Genomic DNA, 12,637 nt, shown 5'->3' on the forward strand with positions numbered 1-12,637 from the left:
TATTGGCTGTGATTCATACCCATCATAAACATAATAACTTGCCAAGAGGTTTTTCTTCCATTTCCCTTATTTCCATTTCATACTTTAAAAAATTTTTACTCTAGAAAGGAAATACTCAGAAATAGTAGAGTATAATAACCATTCCTTTAATTTGAATTCACCCCACACATTTCTCTCCTGTTCTACCTTTATTCTACTTTACAATTTTCCAGCTATGACAATTTTTCTCCCTCCAATTATTTTTCTAAACAGTATTGCAGTGTTTAATAAACTATTTTTAGAGCAGTTTTCGTTTCACAACATAAATGAGCAGAAAATACGGAGTTCCCATATAGTTCCTGACACCCTCCTGCCAACACACACACACACACACACACACACACACACACACACACACACACACACACACACACACAGTATCCTTATTTATCGTAATCCGTGAGGCTGTATTGCCACATCATTATCACCAAAGGCTATAGTTCACATCAGGGTTCATTCTTCATATTGCACCTACTATGGGTTTTGACAACTCTATAATGACATGCATCCTTTATTAGAGTATCATATAAATAAGATCACAGCCCAGAACCTCCTCTGTGCTCCGCCCGTTTATCCCTCCCTTTCCGTTAACCTCTGACAATCACTAATCCTTTTACTGTCTCCATCGTCTTGCCTCTTCCAGAGTGTTATGTAGTTGGAATAATAAAATATTTGGTCGGTGCAAAAGCAATAGCAGTTTTTGCCATTATGTAGCCTTTCAGATTGACATCTTTCACTTAGTGACACACGCTTAAGTTTCCTCCAAGTGTGTTCATGGCTTGGTAGCTTATTCCTTTGTAACACTGAACAATATTCCATTGTCTAAATGGACCACAGTTTAGCCATTCACCTATTGAAGGACAGACACCTTGGTTTCTTCCAAATTGTCAGTTATGAATAAAGCTACTATGAACATCTCTATGGAAGTTTTGTGTGAGCACAAGTTTTCAAATCCTTTGGGTAAATAGCAAGGAGCTTAACTGCTGGATCATATGGGAAGAGTATGTTAGTGTTGTAGGAAACTGCCAAACTGTTTTTCTTTTCTTTTTTTTTTTTTTTTTTTTTTTTTTTGAGATGGAGTCTCACTCTGTCACCCAGGGACAGTGCAGTGGTGTGATCTTGACTCACTGCAACCTCCGCCTCCCAGGCTCAAGCCATTCTCCTGCCTCAGCCTTCTAAGTAACAAGTAGCAGAGATGGGGTTTCACCTTGTTGGCAAGGCTGGTCTCAAAATCCTGACCTCAAATGATCCGCCCACCTTTATGACTCTCCCCATGACCCTATATTGGACGGAACAAAGGAGGACGAACGTGGGAATAGAAGACAAAGACAAAAGAGTATATTTGGAAGAAGGGGTCAGGGGGCACCTTGCTCCTAGTGAACAAGGGCCCTGAGCTTTACACAGCCCTCCATATTTATTAGGCAGAAGAGATAGCAAGGAGCTGGTGGTTGTCAGGTAACCCTCAGTCGGCCATTTGGTTCACAGCAGGCTTGTGAGACTGCATTCCTCGAACCGTGGGTACTAGATGTCTCAGGAGATAACTTCAAGGAGCCCGGCACCAGGAAGTGATGGCAAACCTTTTGGCAACAGGCACAGTTTGAGTTTGTCCACATCCTGCATTCATGATAAGCAGTTTGCTGTTTGATCGTGTAGCCTCCAGTGGAATGCTGAGCTAGTCACAATCCCTTTGCCGGCTCACTACACACCTCGGCCTCCCAGAGTGCTGGGATTACAGGCGTGAGCCACTGTGCCTGGCCCAAACTGTTTTTCGAAGTGGCTATGTCCTTTTGCATTCCTGCCAACAATGAATGAGGAGTCTTGTTGCTCCACATTCTTGCCAGCAGTTGGTGATGTCAGTGTTTTTTAGATTTTGGCCTTAAACAGATGTATGGTGGTATCTTGTTCTGATTTGCATTTTCCTTATAACATATGGTGCAGAGCATCTTTTTATATGCTCAATCGCTATCTGTACGTCTTTGATGAGGCGTCAGGGTCTCCAGCCCATTTTTACTCGTGTCGTTTGTGTTCTTCTTGTTCAGTTTTAAGAGTTATTTGTACATTATGGATACCAGTCCATTACCAGATATGTCTTTACAAATATTTTCTCCAAGTGTGTGGCTTCTCTCTTGACAGTGTCTTTCACAGAGCAGGAATTTTTATTTGAAAGAAGTCTCTCTTACCAATTTTTTTTCATGGATCATCCCTTTAATATTTTATCTGAAAAGTCATTACCCTATCCAAGGTCATCTTGATTTTCTCGTATGTTATTTTCTAGGAGTTTCTTAGTTTTGCATTTCACATTTAGGTCTATAATCCAGTTTGAGTTAATTTTTGTAAAGGGTGTAAGGCCTGTGTCTAGATTCATTTTTCTGCATGTGGATGTCTAGTTGTTCCACCACCATTCGTTGTCCATTGTAGTACCCTTGCTTCTTTGCCAGTTGATCATATTTATGTAGGTTTCTTTCTGTTCTCTCTCTTCTGTCCCAGTGATCTGTTTGTCTCTTATTTCACCAATACCACCGTGTCTTGATTATTGCAGCTTTATAGTAAGTCTGGAAGTCAGGTAGTATCAGTCTTCCAACTTTTTTCTAATCAGTATTGTGTCAGCTATTCTGGGTCTTTTGCCTCTCCATATAGAATCAGTTTGTTATTAACCCTAAATAAGTTTCTAGAATTTTGATTAGGATTGCACTGAATCTATAGATCAATTTGGGAAGAATTGACATGTGGACAATATTAAATCTTCCATTTACTTAGTTCTTTGATTTCTTTCATCAGAATTTTACAGTTTTCTTCATAGAGTTTTTGTATATATTTGTTACATTTATGCCTAATTATTTCACTTTTGGAGATGCTAATGTAAATGGTATTATGTTTTTAATATCAAATTACAATTGCTCATTGCTGGTATATATGAAAGTATTGACTTTTGTATATTAACCTTGTATCCTGCAATCTTACTACTTTTGCTTGTTAGTACTAGGAGCTTATTTTGTTGGTTCTTTCAGATTTTTTACACAAACAATCATGTCATCTGTGAACAAAGACTGTTTGATTCATTCCTTCTTAACCTGTTGATGTTTTGTTTCATTTTCTTGTCTTATGTCATTAGTTAACTGAGACTTCCAAGAAAATATTGAAAAGTATTGGTGAGAGAGGACATTCTTGCCTTGATCCTGATATTTGTGGGAAATCTTTCATTTTCGCAACATTAAGTATAATGTTAGCTATAGCGTTTTAGTAGATCTTTTTTTTAATCAAGCTGAGGGGAGTTCCCCTCTATTCCTACTTTGCTGAAAGCATTTATCACGACTGGGTATTGGATTTTGTCAAATCTTTTTCTCCATCAATTAATATGACCATCTGACTTTTCTTCCATAGCCTGTCAATGTGATGGATTGCATTTTTTGAGTTTCAGATGTTGAACCAGCCTCCCATACCTGAAATATATTCTACTTGGTCATGGTGTATAATTATTTTTAGAAGTTGTTGGATTCAGTTTGCTATACTCTGTTGAAGATTTTTGCATCAGTTTTCATGAGAAATTATGGTTTGCAGTTTTCTATTTTTGTAATGTCTTTGGTTTTGGTATTAGGGAAATGCTGGCCTTTTAGAATGAGCTAGGAAGTATTCTCTATGTTCTGGGAGACATGTTAGAGAACTGGTATGATTGCCTTAAATATTTGGTAGAATTTAACAGTGAAACCATCTGAGCCTGGTGCTTCATATTTTGATACGTTATTAATTATTCACTCAATTTTTTAATAGCTAGAGGCCTAGTGAGATTGTCTGTTTCTTCTTGTGTGAGTTTTGGCAGATTACACCTTTCAAGGAACTGCTCTATTTCAACCAGGTCATCAAATTTGTAGGTATAGACTTGTTCATAATATTCTTTGTTATCCTTTTAACGTCTGTGGGATCTGTAATAATGTCCCCTCTTTCATTTCTAATATGAGTAATCTGTATCTTCTTTTTTTTTTTTTTTTTTTTTTTTAGCCTGGCTAGAGGTGCATCAATTTTACTAGTCTTTCCACAAGTTTTTGGTTTTGTTAATTATTTTTTCTATTGATTTCCTGTTTCTGTTTCATTGATTTCTGCACTAATTTTTTTTTGTTTTCTTCTGCCTTCTTTAGATTTAATTTTATCTTTTTTTTTAGATTCCTTAGGTGAGAGCTTAGATTATTGGTTTTAGATGTTTCTTTTTGTGTAATATATGCATTCAGTGCTACAAATTTCACTCTAAGCACCTCTTTTGCTACATACCACAAATTTTGATAAGTTGTATTTTAATTTTCATTTAGTTCAAAATATTTTTAAAATTTCTCTTCAGATTTCTTTTTTGACCTATGTGTTATTTAAAATGCACCTTTTATCTTCCAAGTATTAGGGATTTTTCCAGCCATTTTCATGTTACTGATTTCTAATTTAATTCCATTGTGGTCTAACAGCAGACGTTGTGTGATTTCTGTTCTTTTTAATTTGTTAAGCTGTGTTTAATGGCTCATGATGCGGTCTATCTGGTGAATGTACCCTGCAAGCTTGAATATAATGTGTATTCTGCTGCTGGCAGATAAAGGATTCTTAAGATGTCAGTAATATCCAGTTGATTGATGGGTGCTCTTGAATTCAACCATGTCCTTACTGATTTTCTGCCTGCTGAGCTGTCCATTACTGACAGAAGGGCTGAAGTCTCCAACTATAGATGTGGATTCATCTATTTCTCGTTGCAATTCTATCACCTTTTGCCTCACATATTTTGACACTATGTTATAGGTGCATACACGTTAAAAAATTTTATGTCTTCTTGAAGAATTGACCCTTTTATCCTTATGTAATGCTTTTCTTTATCCCTGGTAATTGTTTTTGCTCTAAAGTCTGCTCTGTCTGAATTTAAGTAGCTTATTCCAGGTTTCATTTGATTAGTGTTAGCATGGTACATTTTTCTCCATCTATGTGTCTTTATATTTAAAGACGTTTATTCTAGATCATATGTAGTCGAATTGTGTGTTTTAATCTGATAATCTACCTTTTCATTGGTTTATTTATTTTTTTTTAGATGGGTTCTCACTATGTTGCCCCAGCTAGATCTTGGTGCAATCTTGGATCACTGCAACCTCTGCCTCCTGAGCTCAAGCAATCCTCCCAGCTCAGCCTCCCGAGTCCTTGGGACTATAGGCATGCACCACCATGCCTGTTTAATTTTTGTATTTTTGGTAGAGACAGGGTTTCACCATGTTGCCCAGCGTGGTCTGGAACCCCTAAGCTCAAGCAATCCACCTGCCTCTGCTTCCCAAAGTGCTGGGATTATAGGCATGAGCCACGTATAATCTGACATTTAAATGATCATTGATAACATTGGATATCTTTTTTTTTTATTATTACTGTTTTCTATTTGTTGCTCTTATTCTTTCTTTGTTCCTGTGTCTCCCACTCTTTTACTGCCTTTTTTGGTTTTAGTGGAGCATTTTATATTATCCTATTTTGTCTTCTTTATTAGTTTAATGTTTTGTTACTTTTTTCAGTGGTTGCCCTAGGGTTCACATCTGTTTATAGCTAGTCCAAGTCCACTTTCAAATAAAACTGTACCACTTCACAGGTAGTGAAAATTCTTATAATAGCAAAGTATTCCATTTTCCTCTCCTGTTCCTTATCACTGTTACCCATTTCACTTATCTATAATCATCAGATTATAGATACTTTGTTAATCATCAGATACTTTGTTGCTATTATTATTTTGAACAAACTTCTTTCTGCTATATCAATTAAGAATTTTAAAAAATCTTTTACTTTTACTAATTCCTTTTCTCATGTTCTTCCTTTTTCTTTGTAGATCCAAGTTTCTGATCTATTATTTTTCTTCTCTCTGAAGAACTTTTTAATATTTGGTACAAGGCAGCAGGTCTACTGGCAACAGATTCCCTCAATATTTTTTTTTTGAGACAGAGTTTTGCTTTTGTTGCCCAGGCTGCAGTGCAATGGCATGATCTCAGTTCACCGCAACCTCCGCCTTCCAGGTTTAAGTGATTCTCCTGCCTCAGCCTCCTGAGTAGCTGAGATTACAAGCATGCACCACCATGGCTGGCTAATTGTATTTTTAGTAGAGATGGGGTTTCTCTACTAAAGAAATTGGCCAGGCTGGTCTCGCACTCCTGACTTCAAGTTATCTGCCCACCTCGGCCTCCCAAAGTGCTAGATTACAGGCGTGAGCCACCGTGCTCGGCCCAGATTCCCTCAATTTTTATCTGAGAAAGTCTTTATTTTTCCTTCACTGTTGAGGGATAAATTCACAGGATACGGAATTCTAGGTTGGTGGCTTTTTCCTTCAACATATTGAATATTTCACTTCACTTTGTTCTTGTTTGAATGCTTTCTGAGGAGAAGTCCAATGTAATTCTTATCCTTCCTCCTCTAGAAGTCAAATGCTTTTCCCCCCTTGGATTTTTTTTAAGACTTTATTTTTGATTGTCTGCAATTTGAATATGATATTACTAGGTGTAGATTTTTTGGCATTTATCCAGTTTGGTGTTTTCTCAGCTTCCTGGATCTGTGGTTTGGTAAAATTAGAAATCAGTAATAGAAAAATAGCTGGAAAACTCCAAAATGTTTGGAAGATAAATGACATGCTTTAAACATGAGTTTGAGGAAATAGTTATTGTTGCTTCAAATATTTCTTCTGTTCCTTTCTCTCTTCTCCTTCTTGTATTCCCATTACGTGTAAGTTGCACCTTTTGTAGTTGTCCTATGGTTTGGGGATATTCTGATGTTGTGTGTGCTTTTGTTCTGCTTTTTGTTTGTCTTTTTTCTCTTGCTTTTCAGTTTTGGAGGTTTTTACTGAGATCATCTGCAAGCGCAGAGATTCTTTTCTCCACCATTTCCAGTCTGCTAATGAACTGTCACAGGCGTTTTCATTTCTATTACTGCGTTTTTTGTCTCTAGCATTTCTTTTTTGGTTTTCTTAGAATTTCCGTCTCTCTGCTTATGTTACCTATCTGTTCTTGCATGCTGTCTACTTTATTCAGTGGACATTAGCGCTCTTAGCGTACTAATCGTGGTTGTTTTAAATTCCCACTCTGTTAATTCCAACCCCTCTGCCATATCAAGAGTCTGGTTCTGTTGTTTGCTGTGTCTCTTCGCACTGTTTTGTGTTTTTCTTCGTGAAGCTACACATGATGTACTGAGTAACAGGAACCGTGGTAAATAGGCCTTTAGTAAAATGGTGTAAGGTGTTGGGGTTGGGGGAGGCACTCTACAGTCATATGATTAGGTCTTAGTCTATAGTGAACCTGTGCCTCTGGACTGTGGACTTCACAAATACTTCTCAGTATCCCTCTCCCCCACCGTTAGTTGGAATAGGATGGCTAATGTGGGTTGGAGTTGTATTTCTTCCCCCAGGTCAGTTAGGCTCTGACAAAACTCTGGCAGGTTAGGTGCTGGTAAACATAGCTTCTCTTAAGAGCAGGCTTTGTTAAGAACAGAATAAACATGCTGACGTATTTCAAAGTGCTTTCCACTGCTTCTTGCTGGCGGCCTGAGGGGATTTGTCTCAAATCTCTGTGAAAACCTGGTAGGGTTCCTGGAGGTAAAACTCACAAAAAATGTGTGGGCCCCTTTGAAACTTATTCCCCCGGAGTTTTTACCTCTAAGACATGTCCACACTGAGCTCCAGCAGTTTGTCAGCTACAGTTTAGGTTTTCCTGGCCAGGTTCTGGCTCTCACAGAGGTTTCTGCTCGTGAAGTTCAGCTCCAGTACATTGTGATTCTCTGTATTTACCTTTTGGTCTCTCCAATCTGAGGGGCAGTAGTTTGTCCTGTGACCTCAGTTCTCCAACACATCTAACAAAATTTGTTAATTTTCAGTTTTTTCAGCTTTGACTTACTGTTAGGAAAAAGTTATGACTTCTAAGCTCCTTTCAGGCCAGACTAGAAACCACCAAGTCCTTTCTGTAATTTTTTTGTGGTCTGTTTATAGACATTGGTAACAACCTTTAATTTATTTAAATTACTAAGGGCCTTTGAGATTCATGCAGTGCAGGTTTGGATATTGGAAATTAAAATATTTTAGGCAAACCATTTGTTGTAAATCAAAATGGAAAGTAAATTTACTTGTGTCCTTACATAAGATTGCAAAGAAAATTGTTTCAACTGTAGTTTTCCTACGCAAAAGACTTTATTTCATTAAGTTCACAAAGCTGATAGTGTTCCAGGTTTTCACTTGAAAAAAGTAGCATCTGAAACACGAGGCTCAAAACAAGGAGAAAGAAAAAGAGAGAAACAAACTGTTATTTATCCACAGTCCTAACTGAGTCTCTTTCTTGATATAACCCTTTTCAGCCATCTGTAGTTATGGACAAGGGTATTTGACCTGTACAGGCATACGTTGATTTATTGTGCTTCACTTTATGGCTCTTTTGCGTATATTGTACTTTTTATAAATTGAAAGTGTGTGGCAGCCCGCATGGAGCAGGTCTGTCAGCATCATTTTTCCTACAGCACGTGCTCACTTTCTGTCCCTGTGTCACCAGCTTTGTGTAAAGCATTGACGAGGGACTAGTAAACTTTTTCGAAGCATATTGAATTTGGGGGTGGCAGATGATGCATGTTTGAAAACAATTTGGTGGCCAGGCATGGTGGCTCACGCCTATAATCCCAGCACTTTGGGAGGCTGAGGCAAGTGGATCACCTGAGGTCGGGAGTTTGAGACCAGCCTGGCCAACATGACGAAACCCTGCCTCTACTAAAAATACAAAAAAAAAACAAACAAAACAAAAAAAAATAGCTGAGTGTGGTGGCTCACGCCTGTAGTCCCAACTACTTGTTAGGCTGAGGCATGAGAATCACTTGAACTTGGGAGGCGGAGACTACAGTCAGTCAAGATGGTGCCACTGCATTCCAGCCTGGGATGACAAAATGAGACTGTCTCAATAAAAATTTAAAAGTTTAAATTAAAAATTAAGCAATTTGGTGATATTTATATTGTAAGTTGTAACTTCCTTCAATTCCAATACAATGGCATTTCCAAAGTGCTGTTATTGGTGGAAAACAAAACTGCCCACAAACGTGTTTTATTTGGGCTATGTAGTGATTTATTTTTAAATTTGAATTATTTGACGACACGTGAAAATTAAGAGTTGATATAAAGTCTGGTCTAGTTTCTCCTGAAACTTGAAACGACTTGGACTTCCTTGGGGCATCAGTGTGCAGGAGCTGAGTTACTGTTCCCCTCCAGCTCTCCACAACGCCTTACTGTCTTACACGGGCTTCCTCCACTTACATTACTTGCCTGGTCCCAGGGAGACATTCGTGTTTGTGATATCTGCTGAAAGTAAAAAGGTGTCTAATGTGTAGAGTTAATGCATGAAGGCTTGCAGAAGACATTGAGAACTGGGTTTAGAAGGTGGTTCACAGACATACAGTATGTCCCGTGGATATGAGCTTAAAGCTGCTGTGTCTGCCTGGACCTTTGTTTGATTTGAGCATTCTCTCACAGTCTTTACGGGCTTCTTTTGTACTTAAAGATCAGCAGTGAAGTGATTAGTGTGACATCACTGAAATTAGTTTATGCATGTGGAGGATTAGAAAGGAGAAAGATTTTTCCCAGTACAAGCATAGCTTTTATTGGCACATGTATCCCTCCCAGCCACCCACACAAGAAGCACAGTACCTGTCATTTCCTAACCTTTAGGATTAGAGGAATTCAAGCAAGAAAAGGCAAAGAGGAAAACCTAGTAAAGTTCACAATGCTTCTTTTTATAGGCAGAACAAAAAAGAATATTGAGGCAATTACTGGCATAAATCAATCCAAAGCAATTCAAAGAAATTCAAGCAAAAAGAAGGCATTTTGCCTGAATTATGGAGCTAATTCTTTCAGTCCTCCACTTGAGTGTTCCTGAGGAGACCTGGCCTGAGAATGTTTTTCCAGTGATCTGGCAGATTCAGAAGTGAAGAGAAAATGTATTATTGTAAGTGCAGCTATGGAGTCGGAGTCCGGTGCTGCCCCTGTCCAGAACATGTGTTGAGAACATCCAGGCTCAACTAGCATGGCTAGCTTGGAGGAGAGAGGCTCTAGAAGGGATGATCATGATCCCCACGAGGCAAGAGAGGAGGGTGTCAGTGCCCAGAGGAGTCACGCTGGCTCGCCCTTCAAAATCTTTGTAACTTTAACACTGTCAGAGATGTTATAAGTGATTTTCATTTTTTCTGTTTAAAAATGTATCTTTTTTCCAACAACTTTTAGCAATAAAAAGGCAACTTATTAATGAAACCCTTCTGCCTTCAAAGTATGAAATTAAAATATTATTGTAACTACAGGCAAGAAAGCATTTGGATTATGTGTCATTTAGAAATGATAATAAAGATTATCCATATGGTCTTATGTTGTCACTGCCTTACATTGCATTAGCAATCACCTAATATGGGTGTGATTTTGATTCTGTGGCTCATTTTAAATTCTGTATCCTAGGTCAATCAGTGTCAAGATGATTTACTAGAAGGAGGTGCGGTTTTCTTTCGTAGATGCTGTTAGGTGCTTGGGCACAATTAGAATATTTTAGAGCATAGTATTTTTGGTATTATGGTGCTGTGGGTGTTCTTAAACATTCTCACTATATACCTTCTCCTTAAGCGTCTCTAATTCTAATCTTCTCTGTCTTGGGTACATAAAACAATGTCTGGTAGCAAGATCTATAAAAATTCGTGTTATCTGTTTATTTATGTTAGTTTCCCTTAAGGTCTTCCGGCTTTTGTACAGGTGTCAGTAATTTTAGCTGTTGAGTTTTAGATGAAGACTTTTGTACAAAAGTCTTCCGGCTTTTGTACAGGTGTCAGTAATTTTAGATGTTGAGTTTTTGGTGGTCAGTGAGCAGGATGCAGAGGCCAGGATTAACCTATGTCTCCAAAAGAATTGGAAATCTCTCTGCCTTTTTTTCATTTTCTTCCACTGAAAGAGGGAACAATGAAGTCTCATTCCTGCTGAACTTTCCAGGGAACCCAGCAACACGACGTTTTTTAACCTTCTGCTCTGTGGGGGTTGACAAAGCTTGATGGGAACTAATCTGGGTTCATTTGGGATTTGGGACAGGGTAATAGCCTTTTGAGAATTCAGTACCTTCCCTTCGATCCTCCTGTGGCCTGAGCTCTCTGAGCTTTGTAGGCTCTGTGTAAGGTTCTGCTCCCTGTATGCACATACTCCAATTATACATTCTTGACTCCTCACCCTAGTTCTGTTCTTTAGTTTTAACAATGTGCCTTTGAGATTCATCTGTTATTTCATGTTTGCTTGGAAAATATTTACTCAGGGGAGTCTTCTCTTTGACACTGTATATGATGATGTTGACAATGATTTCATAAAAACTTAATAACTCTAGGAGTGTAACAATTAGCAGATTATGATTGTGTTGTACTAGAATCATGGGTCATTTTAATCTAGCTTATAATAGGAGACACAATGTTTTAGGCTGTGGCGTTTTATCTTTCTGGTTGTTTGGGGTTTTTTGTTTTGTTTTGTTTTTTGAGGATAGACAGTACCTATCTTTCGTCTCTGTCTGCAGCGTGGCAGAACGCTTGCTACAAATAAGGCACCATACATCCATCTCTGAATGAATAGGATTAATTCAGTAGATGCTATTCCTGAACATCTGTCCGTATACATGCCAAAGCTCCGTATCCCATTCAAATGCATGCCTACATAATTGAATTCTTTATCCTAAGGAAACTGGCCAAGAAGCGGAAAGAGACGATGAGCAGCACCCGACAGGAGATGACCGTGATGGTGAACTCAATGGACAAGAGCTATGCCGAGCAGGGCACAAACTGCGACGAGGCTTTCTCATTCATGGACACGCACAATCTGAATGGGAGATGTAAGTGTATATGCTTCTTGGCTTTTAATACATCTCCTTGGTTTTGCAAGATTTCCTTCTTTTGAGGAAGAAGGCACCTGCTTCTCATCATCCTTCTTGTTGTTTAGATCCCATTTGTAAACTCTCCAGCTATGGAATTACACACGGGAAGCCTGTTATAAAAACAGTTCATCAAATGGCAGTAGCAAGTTGATTGTTTATTTGTTTAGCTGACAGGTTCTGCCTTTATTATAGGGCTGTTAGTGGCGATTAATTAATTAAACTGTATTTCAGCTTCACAAGCCTTATACTTCACACCAGGTGTGTAAACCAACCTCAGCTACTGCCTTCCCGTACCTGTGATCCAGGTAGAAGGCATTATTTTAGGAAACTAGCAATTAGATTGATTATATCAAGCACAAAAGGAGTAGTTGCTTTGTCCCTGGTAATCTTCTTGGAGACCAGAGGGAGGCTCCTCACTCTGTGGTTTAGGGGACACTTTGGCGAGCTCAAGGTCGGGGGTTTCTTTACTGTGTGAAATCTGTGCCTCAGGCCTGAGCTGCATAGCCAGGATTCTGGTCAGCATGGGGATGGAATTAAAGTGTAGCTATTCCTGTTACCAGAAAATGGTCATAATATTCATAAAGGCTGGTGGGCCTTGTGGCTGTGAGGAGCACAGAAGTGGCATCTGGGGTGGGGCGACTAGGAGCAGTTTGGACAGTGTGGGCTTGTGTCCTGATACCCACTGTGGTCAGTGTGGT

The 12,637-nt window shown here is 38.7% G+C and overlaps 1 protein-coding gene across 11 annotated transcripts in view; it reads left to right on the top strand.

Moving 5' to 3' along the window:
- Positions 1-12,637, top strand: part of PTPRM (protein tyrosine phosphatase receptor type M) — an 835,753-nt gene that overhangs the window by 658,642 nt on the left and 164,474 nt on the right. For all 11 annotated transcript variants that reach the window (XM_050767360.1, XM_050767362.1, XM_050767361.1 and 8 more), the window contains one exon: positions 11,746-11,897. In XM_050767360.1, the coding sequence (XP_050623317.1) occupies positions 11,746-11,897 (152 nt within the window). The remainder of the gene's footprint in view (positions 1-11,745; positions 11,898-12,637) is intronic.

Source organism: Macaca thibetana, chromosome 18 (assembly GCF_024542745.1).
Source record: "Macaca thibetana thibetana isolate TM-01 chromosome 18, ASM2454274v1, whole genome shotgun sequence".
Lineage (NCBI taxonomy): Eukaryota > Metazoa > Chordata > Mammalia > Primates > Cercopithecidae > Macaca > Macaca thibetana.